This window comes from Leuciscus leuciscus, assembly GCF_965113295.1.
Source record: "Leuciscus leuciscus genome assembly, chromosome: 6".
Classification (NCBI taxonomy): domain Eukaryota; kingdom Metazoa; phylum Chordata; class Actinopteri; order Cypriniformes; family Leuciscidae; genus Leuciscus; species Leuciscus leuciscus.
In genome coordinates this window covers 22,280,065-22,298,647 of record NC_138730.1, presented here as the reverse complement: position 1 = coordinate 22,298,647, position 18,583 = coordinate 22,280,065, and the positions used below count along the sequence as shown (strand labels likewise).

Genomic DNA, 18,583 nt, shown 5'->3' with positions numbered 1-18,583 from the left:
TGCAGTAGATGGCAGCATTGACATCTATAGCCTGTAGCGCTCCACATCAGTCCAGTGAAGAAAAGGACGTTTATGGCTATTCCTGGCTGTCCTATGTGGAACGATTTTCCAGCGCTGCCGGGTGTGTTTATGCACTAGATTCATCCATAACCTCCAGCTCCACCTGCCCTAGACTCCACAGCTTTATTATTTCGTGATGGCGGCGAGTGCCAAGCGAAAACAGGAGGAGAAACACTTGAAGATGCTTCGGGAGATGACCAGCCTGCCTCCTAATAGGAAATGCTTTGATTGCGATCAGCGCGGCCCGACCTACGCCAACATGACAGTGGGCTCGTTTGTGTGCACCACCTGTTCCGGAATACTGTAAGTTTATAACGAGGCCCTTCACATTCACACAGATGGTGAACGAACTTGTTGTTTTTTCCTCCAGAGTCTGTATGGGCAGACGCCTAACAACCCCTCCCATCTGAGAGATCATCTGCAGAATGTGTCCCAGCTGTCTCTAACATCATCATAACATCAGCTTTCACAAAAATAGATTCAGGGCCAGAACAGCCGAACTTCACGATCCGTTTCAAATTAGACGGTGTGACGTTTGTGCCATTTGGCTAACATTGTGTGTGTGTTCATAAAGTACTGTGTCAATGTGTGACACACCCATGTTTAAACATTACAGCTGCTTATGCGTAAAATATTTTCATAACTAGATACACTGATAAGTGGTATTCAACTTGCAGAAAATGCCACTAGTGAAAATGATGGTATGATGTTGTGGTGCTGAGATTTGGGCCTCAGGTAGTGCACATGGGGTCTCAGTTCATTGCCTGGTAAGATGATGTCTCTATGACATTTTGGTGCAGAGTAATGACAGGGGCCAACAGTGACCACCAGAGGGCTTTGGGGCTCCACACTGGAACCTAGATTTACAGTACTAAGTCAAAAGAACCACCCCTGATATCAATGTCTTTATGACATTCTGGTGCCAGGAATCAAAATGACTAAATATGACAGGTGCTCGAGCCTCGGGGTGCCCCCAAAGAGCTGTGGGACTCGACATGGGGCCTCAATTTAAGGTTCTAAGTCAAAAGCGCCACCCTTGACGTCAGTGTCGTTATGACATTATGGTGCCGAAATACGACTAAATATGACAGGGGCTCCACATGGGCCTCCGGGGGCCCCCAGAGGGCTGTGGGACTCCACATGGGGTCTCAATTTAAGGTTCTAAGTCAAAAGCAACGCCTCTGAAATATGACTGAATATGACAGGAGCCCCAAACAGAGCCGCAGGGGTCTGAACAGTGCAAGTACACTGCCTTGAGTCAATTATAATGATTAAAATGTATAACAATTATTTTACATTTTAATATTAATAATTGTAATAATTAATCATTCATTTTTTAATCTGCCGGCAAAAATCGAAATATGATCATTTAGAAAAGTCATAGAAAATTTTTCTTCAAATTCCATAAATTGAGGTATCATATGTGCTTATAGTGTAAATACTTTTTATCCAGAGGAATAACAAATATAAGCACCACTAATAATGTACGACTGCCATAATTAGGGATCGACAACTTCTCAGAGTTTAGTCTTGTCTCTGCAGTGACCAATCTATGATGTTTGTCATTTGATTTGTATCCCAGACGAGGCATCAACCCTCCACACAGAGTGAAGTCCATTTCTATGACAACTTTCACCCAACAGGAAATCGAGTTCTTACAAAAACACAGCAATGAGGTACAATACGCTTTAACACATTACAGTCTATGCACATACTGAGGCTCCTCTAAATATTCTCTCTTTTTTGTGTGCTCAGGTCTGCAAACACATCTGGCTGGGGTTGTATGATGACAAGAGCTCTGTGATCCCAGATTTCCGTGAACCTCAGAAAGTCAAAGAGTTTCTTCAGGAGAAATATGAGAAGAAAAGATGGTAAGGAGTCTCTGGTCAGATCCATCCTCCTTTTGTGACACGTGTTTCTGTGTAGCCTGTTGTTTTTTGCTTTGTACACATGTCTTATGTGCCAAATGCTTTTGAGATCATGCATTTCAGGTAGCATTATTGCTATTGTAGTGCAATAAAGCTGTTCATTTTCATACAGAGGTTCTTCAGTAAATTCTGATGGAAATCTCATCGGTGGAATCAGGAAATCACACTAAAATACTAAATCTATTCTGTCCTGTCTCAGCAAAAAGAAATCTTCCTGCGCAGTTATTGATTTACAGTGTATGAATTTGCATACTGTAAATAAAATAATTCTTACCCATAGCATATACACTACCATTCAAAAGTTTCTTTGTTTGGTGGTTTGAAAGAAAGTAATACTTTTAAGGGTACATTAAATTGATCAAAAGTGACAGTAAAGACTTTTTATAATGTTACAAAAGATTTCTATTTCAAATAAATGCTTCATCTTTCTATTCATTATTCATCCAAAGAATCCTGAAAAAAAAATATATATATGATGGTTTCCACAATAAACTGTTTTCAGCATTGATGATGATAATAATAAGACCAAATAAGCGTCTTAGAATGACTTCTTAAGGATCATGTGACACTGAAGACTGGAGTAATGATGCTGAAAGTTCAGCTTTGACATCACAGGAATAAACTACATTTTAAAATATATTCAAATAAAAAACTGTTATTTGAAATTGTAATAATATTTCACAATATAAATTTTTTCTGTATTTTTGGTCAAGTAAATACAGCCTTTGGTGAGCATAATAAAATCTTACCAACAGTTCCTCCAATCCCCCCACTCTGAGAACCTCTTCTTTAAATTTGGCATGAAGCGGAAGTTGCGATTAGTCTTTTTTTCCCTATTCTGAAGTATATCCAAGTGAAACGGCTTCTTGAACAAGAAAAAATGTAGAACAGAACCTGATTTTGTCCATCAGGAATTGATTGGATGATTGTGGTTTGCTCTTGCTGTGATGTCATGTGAGTGACAGGTTGTCCCGCCCTCACACCAGTAAACACATCATCAGAGAAGAGAAGAGATGACGCTGCAAGAGAGAGGGGAAGTTATTTTGACTAAAGATTATGAGGGCACATAATTAAAAATAATAATGATGTGGACGGATAAATCATTTATACTAAATACTGCAATATACTAGCCTGGAAATCCAGACCTAAATCTAAAAGATTAATGGTCTGGTGTCGACTAATGAAAATCGGCCAGCTCGAGGGGCGGCACCAAGCATGCATTTGAAAATCTCACTGCACGCAATTGGATAACACTCTTACCGTATCCGGTCGGCAAAACAGCAAAAACGTCCTTCTTGCAAAGGAACGATTGCTCTTTTAGAGAAAAAGCCAAGTCTAACTCGTTCATTGTAGCGGCCAAAGCCGTTTCAAACAACTAGTGTTCATCCATAGGCATCTTGCAATGTTTACTAATGACTTCGACGTCACAGCGCTGTCGTCATCTGTTTAGCTCGCCTCTGGCCCGCCTATATCAGATAACCCGCTGTGATTGGTGCAGCTCAGATCGAGGGGCATATTTAATGAGCTCCATTGCTCGACACCAGAGTAACTCGCTGAGCAAATTCAACTTGTGCTCTAGCGAGAACTCTGGTTTACCAGGGTAGCAATATACTGCAATATTCCATAAAAAAAAAAAAGAATTGGCAGCATTGTCAGGCCATGAGTTCCCTCAGGTGTTTCTAATGGGATTTTTGAATGGTGGATTTCAGTCTAAGAGTAGTCCTCAAATAAGTGCAGCATAATAGACTTCTTTCAAAAACATTAAAACATCTCACCTACCCCAAAGTTTTGAAGGGTGATGTATGACTGTGTAAATTATGTTGTAGAACAAAGCCCTGTCATGTTAATCATGCACAGACTTTTTTTAAACTACTAAATCAAAAACCGCAAATTAGCCTTCCGGGTTGACCTACAAATTAACAGCTTTATCATTGTGCCACCGTCATTTGCAGGTATGTTCCCCCAGAACAAGCCAGGGTGATAGCTTCTGTGCAGGCCTCAATATCTGGTTCATCTGCTAGCAGTACCAGTAGCACCCCAGAGGTTCTTCCCCAGCCCCTCAAAACCCTGCATCTTACCAAGACTCCGTCTAACCAGGTAACTAACTACACACAACCACCCACACACTTGTACTTTCATTCGGAACCACAGAACAGTCATTTCTTCTCCGTGGAATCAGGTTATGCCCTGCTTTTCTCTTCATGCCTTCCCCACGTTTCTGTCTCAGTCCCCAGTGACCAGTCGTGCTCAGGCCCAGTCTGCAGGCCAGGAGAAGAAGTTTGACCTCCTCTCTGACTTGGGTGGAGATATTTTTGCTGCCCCTCAAACTCAAACGGCCAGCTCCTCAAACTTTGCTAATTTTGCACATTTTAACAGGCCCTCAGGTAACCACTAAGATTTTTAATAGATTGACAGCCCTAATTTATGTATAAGAAAATAGTAATTTAGATGCCGGTCGAAAGTTCCTTTAATTGTTTTGTCACTACTAATCGTCTTGTAGCTTTACAGTCATTTATTTAAAGGGACAGTACACCCAAAATAAAAAAAAAAGTGAAAATTAGTTTTCTCACTTTCAATTTGTTTCAAACCTGTCTGACTTTCTTTAGACTACATATAATTTATTTAAGTATGTTTGTGGGAATCCAATGTTGTTTTGGACCCCACTGACTTTCATTATATGAATAAAAACAGATCAAATGCTACATGAGGTCAGAAAATGAGGACAGAATTAAAATTTTTGGATGAACAATCCCTTTAAATGTCATTTCAACTACCCTACTCTACAACCATTTGTGAATGAAGTCAGTCAGCTCAGTGTTTTGCTTTTGCTTGCCTACATTTTTGTCAGAACCATGATTTCAGACTGTCACTTTAATTTTCCTCATGAGTCCTGTTCATTTTGTTCAACCTGTGCTATCTATAGCACAAAATAATTCCACTACAGAGTTTGCCAATTTTGATTCCTTTGGAAACGCCAGTGGACCGTCACATTTTGGCACATCACCCCCCTCAAAGCCTTCCCTTCAACAACCCCACACAGGTACCACACCCTGCCCCCATCTATTGTGCATTATATTCACGTGTATTTCTATTTCCTGTCATGGTTGTTACAGAATGTTATTGGCTAAATATCACCTATGTTGCTGCTGGCTTACTTTAACAGAACTGTACCAGTCATTTAAGGAAGATAATGGGTAAAAGAAATCACACTTATTTTGTCATCCGCATCTTTTAATTTATTTAAAAAGAAAATAAAAAAAATATTGAAAAGAAAACCACTAGTTAACAATAACAACATTGTATTCTAGGTGTAAGGAAAATGTGTTTTACTTGAAGTTTTTAGGGTCATTTAAATTTTTCTTGAAAATGGATGGAACCAACATGAATACAAAGAGTACATATGTAAGAACATGAACGGTTTAGCACCCTCATTTCTCTCTGAACTGTGGATAGATCATCACCCAGTGCAAGCTCTTAGGTCTGACAATCAGAGGCTTTTAGGCCCTGTTTACACCTGGTATAAAGATGTGTTTTGGTCGATCGGACCACAAGTGGACGACGCTAAATACAGGAGTAAACTGGGTGTAAAATGTTTTGAGCTTGTCCACTTTCAACCACTTCCAGAGGTAGTCGAAAACGCATTTGACCGGATTGCTTTCGTAGTTCATGTGGTCGAATGCGTTCAGCCACAAAAGACCGTCTACTGACCTAATGTGTAAACATTATGAGAAGCTCACCAGCCACACGGGATTCAAACTTGGTCTGATGGAGAGTTTAGTTTGAAGCTTATTTTATCCATTTGATCGAAAGGTCTGAAAAAGACACCCTCCCCTCGAAGAAATCAGGATTGAAGTGGTTGAAAGTGGGCAAAAGAGACAGATTAAAACACCAGGTGTAAACGGGTATGTGTCTCCCTCTTCTACTTGTGATCCGATCGACCAAAACACATCTTAATACCAGGTGTAAACAGAGACTTAGTTCTTCCAAAAACCGCAGCCCCTCCAAAACTTTGGAACAGCCTCTCAATTCAAATCAGAACTTCCCCTACATGACCCATGTTTATATGACCCTATTTCACCAGGCTTACATTCTGTGGTTTGATACCTTACTCTTTTATGCTCTGTTTGTCCATTGCCTGAATGCATTTCATGGTTATGTTTGTTACTTGTGTCCTCTTGTACAGCACATTGGTCAACCGCAGTTGTTTTTAGTTGTGCTTTATAAATCAATTGAATTGAATTAATACAATAAGTCTGAGTATAAATTTAAGCTCTACCTTTATGCGATTCAGGAAGAGACATGTCCATTCCTCCACTACCCAATGTGGCCCCTGCCCCGCCTCTGAGCAGTTTATCGAGAGGGGACCGTTACGCGGCCCTAGCTGAGCTTGACAGTGTCCTCAGTTCCACCGTTACCAGTGGGAGCTCACAAGGGTGAGAGATCACTGCATTACTGACCGTAAATTCTCTGCACAGTCCACCTTGCTTTTAGTCTGTTCATGTACATGTTTTTGTGTGTTAATGCACTACCAAAGTGTGTATGGAGGTGTCCCAGGAGCTGCTGCACCTCCAGCTCAGCCAGGAGTACCCAACATGCAACAGGGTTTTGCAGGTGGATTTTAAGATTCGTTTAAGTAAGTTTTAACATGTAAGTCTTTTAAACTGACTCGAGACTTTTGATCGTGCAGCTGCTCCCTCCACAAACCCATTCGTGGCTGCTGGAATGGTTCAGGAGCCCATGTCTACAAATCCATTCCAAACCAATGGGAGAGCAGCCGCCTCAGGTAAAACCTCGCTTTGGTCGAGATCAGCATGCTCGTTATGTGTGTGTCCATTCAAGGAATGAGCAGATGAAACATGCTACTCCTCCTCTGGTCTCCTTTTATTTACTTTAGCCTCATTTGGCACTGGCTCCATGAGCATGCCAGCTGGCTTTGGGAACGCAACCAGTTTCTGCCTGCCAACCAGTTTTAGTGGGACCTTCCAGCAGCAATTCCCTGGCCAAGGTCCCTTTCCCCCACCTGCAGCCTACCACCAACAGCCCAATGGTATGTGAGACTATATTTGTGTTTTCGTGAGTGCGAGGTGGCCCAAACCCCCAGTGGCTTATGCCTTTCTTTTATGCATACTCATGAGAAAGGCTGTGTTTGTATTGTATTAAGCATCAACTCTTTTTGCTTTTCCTGCTTTGATGTGAGTTTTGGTGTTGCATGTGTTGGAGTAGCAGGTTCAGTGCTTTAGTGTTGAGTTCAGTCTTTAATGTAACACACCAGCTCCATGGCCTTTCTTCTTGTATGGTCCTCCTCAGGGGGGTTTCCAGCCTACGGACAGGCCAAACCTATGGGCAACTATGGGCAACAGGTCTCCAGCAACCCATTCATGGTAAGCAAGCCAGTTGCTATGAAGTAAATATTAAGTATGAAGGATATTCTTTATTTATTGCTTTAAAGAAGTGGTTTTCAATCTGACTTGAAGGCTCCCTCTGGTGTTTCTGCTTTAATTATGACAAAGCTGCTTGATTTCCTACTGTCCATTCCAAATTAAAGTCCCCATGAAATCAAAATGTAAGTTTTTTGGGGGGGGCTTTTAGTATGAATATGTTAGCCTTAAGGTTATTTATAAGCTAGTGTGCTCCAATGACAACATTTGCTTTTAGAAGATAGAAGCGTTCAAAATTTACAGACTCTCACTTACGCCAATATTGATCAACGATTTTGATGACATCACCCTGCCCTTCAGATTTTCTGTCCAATCAAATGCTCTCTAGAATCTGAAGTGTCCCGCCCCCTACATGAAGCTGCAGCTGAAATCAGTCACTTCTATATGGTGAATGGCACATAATGCACTATGTAGGGGATAGGGAACGATTCAGACAGTTTAAATATGCTTTCCATTGGGGAAAATGAAGTATTGCGTTAGTATCACTCGAACTAACATCAATTACACACTTTTCAAACAACATGTCCTCAGCGTGATTATGTTCACCGTTATGCTTTAGTAACCGTTTCATATTAAATCTAAAAGGGGAATCTATCAGACTGGCTGTCATATGCTGCAATAAGCTGTCAAACGCGGCTTTGCCGAGTTCAGCGGCTCTGGCTGAACTGTGATATGAACGAAATGCTATTAGATATTTTTAAAAAGGGGAGGAGCTGTTTATCTTCCCGTTTCAGTGGAAATTACGTCACATGTTGAAAAATCAGCTAATTTCATTTCGTATTTATATGCACACGAGAACTTCTCACAGAAAGTTTTGCCTAATATTACACACATGGATTTGTTCTTAACCTTGTTGGAACGTTAATGAATTTGGAGAATTTTAAATGAGCGATCACGTAACCATGTCCATATAAGGGCTTTCCGCACACGCTTTCCTTTCTTCTCTCTCAGTAAACATGACGCTGTCTAAAGAGAGGCTGAGAGCACGCGCAGCAAAATCCTCAAGTAACGGCAAGTGTGCCATCCTCAAAACAAGTTAAAACAAAACCAAAAAACACCTTTAATACAGACCCAGATTTAGACCTCTGATTAACCAGCTGTACATATGCGAATCTGCATCTTTATGCAGGGGAAACAGCTCAAGCACCTTTTCTTGCTCTTTTACTGTAATGATGAAATATATTTATTGAAATATGTATAAAATTCCATCTTAACACGATGATTTGTGTATGAGTTTTTTCAGTTGTTCCTACATTTCAATCACGAATCATGCATACGCATAGTTAGTGAATGAGACCCATTGTTTACTTAGAACAATTTAGAATTTACATCTAGTTTATTTGGTGTAATTGATTCAGAATCAAGAGTTTTCTACCTTAATTGGGTTTGTTTAGGCATGTATTAAGGCATATTTAGGCATGTCACCGATCCCACCCCCCTCAGAAAAAAAAATGAAAGGTTATTAAATTAAATATTTTATGTTATAAAATTAAATGTTAGACGCTGTACTGCAATTTATTGATGTGGATCATCATGATTGTCTCTGAGTTTTATGTGATGCTGGTGAGTTTTATTTAGAGAGTGATCTACATCATTAATTCCCTTACCTTACATAGATTAACAAAAAAGAAGCAACTTGGTTCTCACTCAGGGTTTTTAGTTGACACCATTCAAATGACACTGCATTAAACATGAGTAATCTGTTCTCAAGTCTTCTCATCCACAATTATCATCATCATTTGAAGTAGAATTAACTTGATATAATGTGCTCCTAAATCTGCAATGTTGTTGCTGGATGGCAGAAATTATGAATCAAACCATTAGAATAATGCTTACGTTTGTTTTCTCTTCAGGGTGGAGGCCCGGCGGGACCGTACCCAACAGGAGGTTCCTCCACAAACCCCTTTCTCTAAAGCGCTTTTTCCATCACATTTCAGCTGCATCATGCACACATTCCGCGTCACCAATGCTCTAAAACATTGTCTTCAAGAATCTGAAAGTATTCAGGTTTTGTATTTACTGCACTGAGTCTTTGACATTTCTAGAGAAAGAGCTGTGGATACGCAGGTGATGGTCTTCCCCACCCCACCGGTGTGTTCTGGACAAAAATCCACGATTGTCCCACCTCATTTATGCCTTCAGCTCAATAAGTAATGTTTTATGCCTAGAAAGTAAGCTCCTTGTGCATATCAGCATTTGTAATCCTTTTAAAAACATGTTATTCACAAAGAGAAACTGATGAAAACAGCAGAACACAATGGTGTCTAGGGATGCTGTGATTAGCTGTACAAACAACTTCAGTTTGTCCTTAGCACCTGCTCTAGCAGAAATGTTTTCGTTCAGTCGGAGGAATAGACGCCTCTAATTGCCTCAAGGAGGTAAGAAAACATGGTTTGGATTAAAACCTGACACCTATTGTAAAGGCAGAGGAGCTCAGCACAAGATAAAGCAGGTGTCTACAGCACAAACGGGCCGAGTAGATGTATAAGTGGTAGAGTACGCCTTTCTATGATCTCCCCTCGGGGAGCACCTTGGGAAATTGGCAGGTCTGACCTGCGGTGTTCTCCGTCGATGGATTTTTGACCACATCAAAAGTTACCATTAAAGGAATACAAGTTAATGTGTACATATATAAATATATGTATAAAATATTAAATGATTTTTAACTACTGTGTTACATGCGCCTGTGTGTGGTGTGTTTTTTTACACTTCATTGAGCAAAGCTAGAGGTTTTAGTTCTCAATTATTGATTGTGAGCACGTATGAATAATTTGAGGAAATTAATCCATTTGTTTTTTTGTAGTCAAGTTTTTAGAATATTATCTCCCAACCCAGCACTACACATACTGTCTTAGACACTCTTTAAAATAAAGGTTATTTGGTGGCATTGATGGTTCCATAAAGAACTGTTTAGTACGGTTCTTTTGGAAAAAAAAATATTTCCATTATTAAAACTTTCTTCACACTAAGAAAATTGGTTCTTTTAAGAACTGTACACTGAAAGGATCTTTTGGGAATCCAAAATGGGTCTCTGGAATCACAGCAACAACAAAAAATATTTTTGGGGCCCGTATGTTTAAGAGTGTAAGAAAGTAGTAACATGTAAATAATATAATAGCGAAGAAAGAGAAAAAAAGTATAATGATGAACAAACGGATTCATCATAACTATTGGAGCAAATAAACCTGAAATAACTAAACCAAATTAACATGCACAGGCTGTGTGAGTGACACCTGTTTTTTCTTGCATGAATAGACATTACATGTTCTTTAGAACAGTTTTATTTACCGCATTTATCTAATTAGAATATTACTGATCAAAGGTTTATCATTTCTAAATAAAATAAAATAACCTCCATCATCCGTTATATTTTTCGTCACAACAGACGAGTTCTGTCGAACTGTTAATGTTTTGTTTATTGATGGATTCATACATTTGTCAGACCCCTTAATTTTTCACAATTAATGTTGCAGCAGCCACATGCTACAATGCTTTCATTTTTCGCATCTAAGTTACACTAGCACTAAATGCTCCATTAGTGACAGCCGAAACTGATTTGTGATAAATTTGCAAATAAAAGAAAGTGCACGTATCTGGTAAGTAGAGACGTGGCCGATGAGCACAACTCATAACTACTGAAACATATAACGTTACAGTAATGTTTTAGAATGATGGACAGATTTAGACCATTTAGACTCAACCTGTTTCTCTTTTGCGCGCTACACTGCAGTATAGAGTGGCGCGGTTTACGTGAAAACACGAATATTCATCTAATAAAGAGAAATGCGTCCATTTAGTAGGAGCAGCCAGATATCTAATGTGCAAGAAAAATATGGCGATGATGAGTGTGAAATCACTCTTATGACGCAGACTGTGTGCGTCGGAGTCTCTGTTGTCCTGGTAACGCGACAACCATATCTGGGAATGGCGAGCTTGCTGGGAGAAACTCTGTTTGAGCTCAGTGGGCAAGGTCCTGCACCTATGAAGGACTATTTCCACTTTGCAATTACACCGACTGAGGTTTGTGCGAGTTTTTTTTATTTTTTACTGTTAACACCAATGCGTTATATTCTTGGAGCAGCTTTATGACCAAAAGTCTACTATTTGTTTGTTTAAGTTATCTCTTCTCTTCATCTAACGTTAGATCCTCCTCCAAACGCAACGCCAAATTTTACACAAATGTTACCGCTGGAAACAAATTGGTTAAGAAATGAACACATTTGTGTCTTCATCAGGTCAAATGTACTGAAATGAACATTTTTATTTTATACAAAATAAAATACATATTTTACTAAATAATTTGGACTCTAAAATCAAAGCCATATGTCTAACCAAGTTGTGTTCCAAATTTGAAGTTGATATAACGTTAACAAAAATTGAGAAAGTTTTAAAGTAGTTTCCATCATGATAGCACCATGCCCAATTTCAAATGAATTTTGAGTGTTTAATATTTTAAAGGCCTACCTAAATTATGGTGATTACTAAAATATGTGATTATAAAAAAGCGTGCCAAGTGTCCTGCTACCTGGATAGTTGACACTCACAGTTAACAAGCTAAACTAGCTCTAATGATCACACTGAAGTGTAAAAGAAAATATAGGCTAGTAGTCTATTTAACTAGATCAAGAACCTTTTGGTTACTACTCAAGATTTTATAACATCACTCTGGAGATGATCATTAAAGTAGCTCTGAAGAACTGTTTGCCTGATTAAAAGCCGCTGTGCATCTGAAAATAAAAAAATTGAGGTTTTTGTCTCAGTTTTACTGTAGACTATTATTTATGATAATTATGAACATCCTTCACTACAGGTTGTTTGGAGCTGGTGGAAGATTTCTTTGAGATCAGGCAGCAGGAGCACAACACCAGGACAACTGAGAGAATCACATGAAGACTTCTTAGAAGACAGCCGTCTGCAAAGTAAGTTATTCAGCAACTTACTTTGTGCTTGCTTACTATTCCAGACATACACTTTTTTTTACATTTCAAATAAAGTGTGTAAAGTCTTTTACTGTAGCCTTATTCAATGAACAACCTGGTCTATCTCATCCAGGTCACGTTGCCATGGTATTTGGTCCTCGCATCCTGCAGTACTCCAAAAACTTATGCCAAGGCCACTATGATTACATTGTCCGTCTCCCCAACGCTTTGCTTTTCACCATCATGGCACATCTAGACCTTGAAGACATTTCAGGTCTTTCACGCACCTGCCGTAAATTTAAAGAGGTAAGGCCTATTGAAATCCCATTGCGTTTCAAAGAGTCATAGAACCAAACCAAGTGGCTTTCATTTGAAATAACATAGCTCAAGCACACTTTTTAAACAAAATATTTCACATAAAATGTTTGTAGAATGTCTTAAATTAATTATACATTTTAAATTGCTGTTTGTATGTTAAATGCAGTGCTGTGTAGTAACTGATTACATGTAATCTGGATTGCGTAATCAGATTCCAAAAATTAATTACTTGTAATTAAATTATATTACGTAAAAAAAAAAAAAAAAAATCAGACTACAGTTACTTTTTTATTGATTACTTGTTATTCTAACAATGGAAGTCAGATATTCATAATTCATTGATTCTCCCTATACTACTTCTTTTTTTATCTTTTAAATGTTCCTTTCTAAAAACTCCTACTGCTTGTATACGTTCAGAAGGTCTTCCAGGTTTGTGGAATTACCCACTCTTGGAACTCTTGATTCACACATTCATTATTATTTGAATTATCGCTCAGATTCAGTGAGTTATTTAACCATGTATTAATGTCTTTGGAAGGTTTTTGTCTTTCAACAAATTCACATTTACATTTAATTTCATTGCATGACATGCAGGCAAATAAATTAAATAATCTTTTTATCTTTTTTAGTAGTGTTTTATTTTTTTATCATTTATTTTAATAAAAAAAATAATGATTTAATTAGTTAATAGCTTTTCATTAAAGGGTTAGTTCACCCAAAAAAGAAAATTCTGTCAGTAATTACTCACCCTCATGTTGTTCCAACCCCGTAAGACATTTGTTCATCTTCGGAACACAAATTAAGATATTTTTTATTAAATCTGAGAGCTATCTCACTCCTCCATAGGCTTCTAAGGGACTGAAACTTGCTGGCCCAGAAAAGTTATTAAAGAGATCGTTAATATAGTCCAAGTGACTCCAGTGGCTCAATCTTAAAGGGATAGTTCACTTTGAAATTAATTTTTGGTATGTTTTAGCTTACCTCAAGGGCATCCAAGATGTAGGTGTCTTTTTTTCCGCAGTAGTTTCAATTTTGATATTTTTAGGTCAAACCGTTCTTGTCTGTCAGTCATATAATGCAGGTCTATGGTCACGGTCTCAAAACACAAGCACAGAGTCCAAATTAAAACAATTCCCCGTCGTCCAAATTAAACAATTCCCCATCGTAAGTACACATTGATGGCCTAAGACACGAAACGAGCGGTTTGTGTGAGAAAACGAACAGTATTTATATCGTTTTTACCTCTTATACGCAGACATGTCCGAGTGATCTGATCTGACGTGTACGCAGACTGGTGCATAGATATATACACTAGATATCGCCTTAAAGACATTCGTTCCAATGAACTGCCGTAGACAAGGCGACATCTAGTGTTTATATATCTATGCACCAGTCTGCGTACACGTCAGATCAGATCACTCGGACATGTCTGCGTATAAGAGGTAAAAACGATATAAATACTGTTCGTTTTCTCACACAAACCGCTCGTTTCGTGTCTTAGGCCATCAATGTGTACTTACGATGGGGAATTGTTTAATTTGGACGACGGGGAATTGTTTTAATTTGGACTCTGTGCTTGTGTTTTGAGACCGTGACCATAGACCTGCATTATATGACTGACAGACAAGAACGGTTTGACCTAAAAATATCAAAATTGAAACTACTGCGGAAAAAAAGACACCTACATCTTGGATGCCCTTGAGGTAAGCTAAAACATACCAAAAATTAATTTCAAAGTGAACTATCCCTTTAAGTTTATAAAGCGACGAGAATACTTTTTGTATGCAAAAAAACGAACAAAAATAACGACTTTATTCCACTATTCATTTCCTTCTCTCTGGGCCTCGAGTTATTTCACGTAGTGTTTTAACGCAGCGCGTCTGTGTTGTACGTCACACGCATCACACACATGACCCGCGTCAGCCAATAGTGAGCCTACGTGGTGACGTACAACACTGACGCGCTGCGTTAAAACACTACGTGAAATAACTCGAGGCCCAGAGAGAAGGAAATGAATAGTGGAATAAAGTCGTTATTTTTGTTCGTTTTTTTGCGGGTGAGTAATTACTGACAGAATTTTCATTTTTGGGTGAACTAACCCTTTAAACACAGGATCCCCTGCAGTTTCATCATGAACCCCAGTCTGGAAAACCTGACATAATATAATATTTAAGGCACTTCATGTTGTTGATAACAAAGAATGGAATATTTTTTCTTTTTCTTTGTATTTTAATATCAATATGGTACAATATTATTCTACTTAAATCAATGTGATGAACAAGTTAGGTCAAAAGTAATCTAAAAGTAATCCAAAAGTAGTCGGATTATATTACCTAAATATGTAATGTATTGGATTACATTTGACAGTTTTTGTCATGTAATTTGTAATTAGTAAACGATTATAATTTGTATGTACTCTACCCAGCTCTGGTTAAATGGTTACATTGAAGTGTATGTGCTTTCTGTTTTTTTTCCCCCCCTTCAGCTTTGTAACTCCGAGGAGTTCTGGGAGCAGACAGTAAGGAAGCATTGTGACACTGTGACTCCAACAGTGGAAGCTTTAGCTAAGGAGGTTGGCTGGAGGACAATTTTCTTCACTAACAAGCTGCAGCTGCAGATGCAGATTAGCCGCCGGAAGCAGAAGGAGAATCAGTCCTGTGATGATCAAAACGAGCCAAGTTCCTCCTCTGTTCCTTTTGAGTAAATGGCTTCTGACCCTATTCAAAGTCTGATAAAGACTTTCTTTCTCAGAACACCATTTTTACTTGTTTTATGCATGGAAGTTTCACTGTTGAAAATAGTTGGCTTGGCACGTTAATGTTTGTGTACGTCTGGCAGACTGTTACATTTGCTCAAATCTAAAAAGTCTAGAAGAGCCAAAGACCAGTTTTGAGGCAAAAACAAAAAACTAATTTACTTTACATTTCACAACTTGTAAGACAAAATCATAATCACTAATTTTCTGGCATGATTATTACATTATTTGGAGTTATTTTATTTTAATGCATATCCTAAGAGATTTGACCAGCATGTGAGTTTTCTTTACAGACATAACTGATAACTCCCAACATTATTTTCCTGTTCAGGTGCCAATTTTTGTGAAGAGGAACGTAAATGTACAAATTTTGAATGTTATTTTATTGCAAAAACAGTCTTGTTTTGTTCGTTAAAAATAAATATTGCATTTCTATGATAAAATATTTCTGGTATTTTTCCACCCTTAATCTTCATTTATTTTTATTTAGTAAAAAAAAAAACTGGAATAAAAATACTATTTAGCCCAGTTTCTTAAGAAAAACAAATTCCAATCCAATTATTTTCACAGCTCTTGCTGCATGGATTCCTTTTACCCATAGCACTACAACCATGGTAATTCGTTAAACCTGCCAACACCAATAACATCTCAAATATTCAGTCTCAGGAGAAGTGCCAAATTATCATTTCAGATCTGGTTCATCGTTTTAAATAACGTATGTTAGAGGTAATGAGACAAGTTATTTATGAGCATGTGGTTAAAACCCACCTCTTGCACGCTCAGTAGATTACTGTTGCATGGCATGTGTCAAACACAGGAAAAACCTTGCATGGGGGGGATGTTAGAAACCTGAGATGCTGTGACTAGACCGCTGGCTGCAGGTGAGAATCCCTCAAGCAATTTGTATCTGTAAAACAAGCTTGACAAAGACCACAGGAAAGGCTACTGTAAAGCAAAATTGTTCATTTTTGATCCCAAAAAGCTGATTAAGTGAGGCAGGAGGTGATTCTGAGATTGAATGTGATTTACTTGGATGTGAATCTTGAACAAGTGAAAGACCAAAAATGAACAACACCAGCGATCAAACAGGTGAGTGGACTTCTTGTTTTTTCACATGTAGTCCGTAAATGTGTATTTGTCTGATTTCTGTAGTGTTTTCTTAAATACAACATGAGCATCTGCTCCACTAGACCCACCAGAAAAAGCCTGCTGAAACTGAAACTGAAATGTTTTTTTAAATGACTTAATATTCTCATTCTCCATTTGACAGTTTCATGTCATTTTTTTCTTTCCCGAGGGCTCACTAGCTCCGGTCTAGCAGAAAGCAATAGGCTTTTGGAGACTGTTAAAGCATCTGTCCACTTTGGAGCTTTCACTGTCACTGGTCTCTTCGCCTCCCTCATTATAGCAACGGTGCGGCACAACCAGGAACTGCGCCAAAACCCTCGTTACGTCCTGTTGTGTCAGCACTGCGTCTGTGTGTCCGGCTTCAACATCATGGGCGCAGCCGTGCACGGTCTCCGCAGCCTGCGTTGGCCTATTTCCCGAATCATTTGTTGGATCCTCTTCGACCTGCAGGTGGTGATGGCACGAGGTTTGATGATCACCCTCACGCTGATGTCCGTCAGCACCTGTCTGTCTATTTGCATGCCACTCCATTACCCCACTCTGGTCCAGCGCTTCCACCGCTGGGTCATGCTGGTGGCTTGCGTTCTCGCCCTCCTCAACCCAGTAGTCTTCACTGTCCTAGCCTGTGCGCACTCTCCGTGGGACCACGTAATCGGGCTGGATACTGAGTGCTCTACAGCTTTGGAAGGCACAGCTTGCATTGCCAGCGCTTTCGCACTGCTATTATTGCTGGTGCTGCTCATCATTGTAAGCTATGTGGCGATTTACCTGGAAGGCACTCGTGCTGGCCATTTCACGCGATCCAACAGTAAAGGCCGCCGCACCATTCTCATCCACAGCCTGCAGATAAGCCTGCACCTCCTGCCCTCCATCATCATCATCTCCCGGCATCAGGAGACGCTCCCTGTGGCGCTGGCCATTTTTGTCGTCTTCAGTTTTGCACAGTCACTGAGCCCTGTGGTGTTCGGCCTGCGCTGCAAGGAGCTCCACAAGGAGGTGCTACATTTCATGCCTTTGTTCTGGGGGAACTGTTGTGGCTGTAGGCACATTGGCAGCATGGATACCATCAGCACTGGGACAATGACCAGTGCAGAAACCGGAGCCAGTATTGAGACTTACACCTCCACCTGCATGGCCACCGCCACCCCATCTGCCATTATCACAGAATGTGAGGGTGAGAAAGAGAGGTCAGGCTTCATAGAGTTAACTGGGTAACAAGTTGGACAACGGAAACAGAATCTTGACAGTGTTAAAAGATAATTGCCTTTTCAAAGTCCTTGAGACAGTGGCTCCTCTATTTTAAAACACAGAATAGGGAACTGATTTATCCGGGTTTGTCTCTCTTTTTTTAATCCCAGATAGAGAATAAAAAATTTAACAATATCAAACATTTGGGGTCAGTAAGATTTTTATCTATTTTATTCATCAAGGACACATTCAATTGATCAAAAGTGGCAGCAAAGACTTACATTGTTACGAAAAATGCTGTTCTTCTGAACTTTCTATTCATCAAATAATACTGAAAAAAAATGCATCACGGTTTCCACAAAAATCTGAAGCAGCACAACCGTTTTCATCATTGATAATGATAATAAATGATTTCTGAAGATTCATGTGACACTTAAGTAACTGTCATCACAGGAAATTACATTTTAAAATATATTAAAATGGAAGTTATTTAAAATTTGTATAATATTTCACAATATGAATGTTTACTATGTTTTATCAAATGTCTTGGTGAGCATAAAAGTCTTCTTTCAATGTAGTATACATGTTGACACTAGGAAGGTTTTTTTTTAGTCATATGAAAACTTCATTATGAACTTCATAATCATGAATATGACTTTGAATGGCCAAATATAGGTGGTTTTGTGAGAAATGTTATCTATTTTTGCCATAATGTGTCATTTTGTCTAAATAATTTGACTTATTCATCTGAATATAATGTGTTGTTTTTCACTGATTCATTAAGGCTATTAATGAATCAGCCAACAAACCTCTTTTTGGTCTGTCTTTAGGTAAGTTTGCAGTCTTGTC

The 18,583-nt window shown here is 38.9% G+C and overlaps 3 protein-coding genes across 4 annotated transcripts; all 3 read left to right on the top strand.

Annotated features, from left to right (window-relative positions):
- Positions 1 to 38: 38 nt before the first annotated feature.
- Positions 39 to 10,103, top strand: agfg1b (ArfGAP with FG repeats 1b). Of its 2 annotated transcripts, XM_082172481.1 has the most exons (12): positions 39 to 363; positions 1,643 to 1,736; positions 1,816 to 1,931; positions 3,941 to 4,085; positions 4,216 to 4,372; positions 4,912 to 5,028; positions 6,280 to 6,421; positions 6,523 to 6,599; positions 6,676 to 6,771; positions 6,883 to 7,035; positions 7,296 to 7,369; positions 9,280 to 10,103. In XM_082172481.1, the coding sequence occupies exons 1-12, from the start codon at positions 197 to 199 to the stop codon at positions 9,337 to 9,339; spliced, it is 1,398 nt and encodes a 465-aa protein (XP_082028607.1). In that variant the 5' UTR covers positions 39 to 196; the 3' UTR covers positions 9,340 to 10,103. The 2 variants fall into 2 exon arrangements, with proteins under 2 accessions (XP_082028607.1, XP_082028608.1); XM_082172482.1 differs by lacking the exon at positions 4,912 to 5,028.
- Positions 10,104 to 11,336: 1,233 nt separating this feature from the next.
- Positions 11,337 to 16,148, top strand: fbxo36b (F-box protein 36b). Its single transcript, XM_082172309.1, has 4 exons — positions 11,337 to 11,446; positions 12,237 to 12,345; positions 12,479 to 12,651; positions 15,149 to 16,148. The coding sequence occupies exons 1-4, from the start codon at positions 11,351 to 11,353 to the stop codon at positions 15,365 to 15,367; spliced, it is 597 nt and encodes a 198-aa protein (XP_082028435.1). The 5' UTR covers positions 11,337 to 11,350; the 3' UTR covers positions 15,368 to 16,148.
- A 100-nt stretch (positions 16,149 to 16,248) lies between these two features.
- On the top strand, positions 16,249 to 17,817 carry LOC309500647 (putative G-protein coupled receptor 148). Its single transcript, XM_082172305.1, has 2 exons — positions 16,249 to 16,507; positions 16,716 to 17,817. The coding sequence occupies exons 1-2, from the start codon at positions 16,483 to 16,485 to the stop codon at positions 17,759 to 17,761; spliced, it is 1,071 nt and encodes a 356-aa protein (XP_082028431.1). The 5' UTR covers positions 16,249 to 16,482; the 3' UTR covers positions 17,762 to 17,817.
- The last annotated feature ends 766 nt before the right edge of the window (positions 17,818 to 18,583 follow it).

What these genes read in the sequence shown, in the direction of transcription:
- fbxo36b (XM_082172309.1), top strand. Translation starts at nt 11,351, where the DNA reads ATGGCGAGCTTGCTGGGAGAAACTCTGTTTGAGCTCAGTGGGCAAGGT. An exon ending in AGAAGACAGCCGTCTGCAAA is followed by an intron (nt 12,346 to 12,478) that starts GTAAGTTATTCA and finishes TATCTCATCCAG; the next exon opens with GTCACGTTGCCATGGTATTT. An exon ending in CCTGCCGTAAATTTAAAGAG is followed by an intron (nt 12,652 to 15,148) that starts GTAAGGCCTATT and finishes CCCCCCCTTCAG; the next exon opens with CTTTGTAACTCCGAGGAGTT.
- LOC309500647 (XM_082172305.1), top strand. Translation starts at nt 16,483, where the DNA reads ATGAACAACACCAGCGATCAAACAG. An exon ending in CAACACCAGCGATCAAACAG is followed by an intron (nt 16,508 to 16,715) that starts GTGAGTGGACTT and finishes TTCTTTCCCGAG; the next exon opens with GGCTCACTAGCTCCGGTCTA.
- agfg1b (XM_082172481.1), top strand. Translation starts at nt 197, where the DNA reads ATGGCGGCGAGTGCCAAGCGAAAACAGGAGGAGAAACACTTGAAGATG. An exon ending in TACAAAAACACAGCAATGAG is followed by an intron (nt 1,737 to 1,815) that starts GTACAATACGCT and finishes TTGTGTGCTCAG; the next exon opens with GTCTGCAAACACATCTGGCT. An exon ending in CCTTCAACAACCCCACACAG is followed by an intron (nt 5,029 to 6,279) that starts GTACCACACCCT and finishes TATGCGATTCAG; the next exon opens with GAAGAGACATGTCCATTCCT.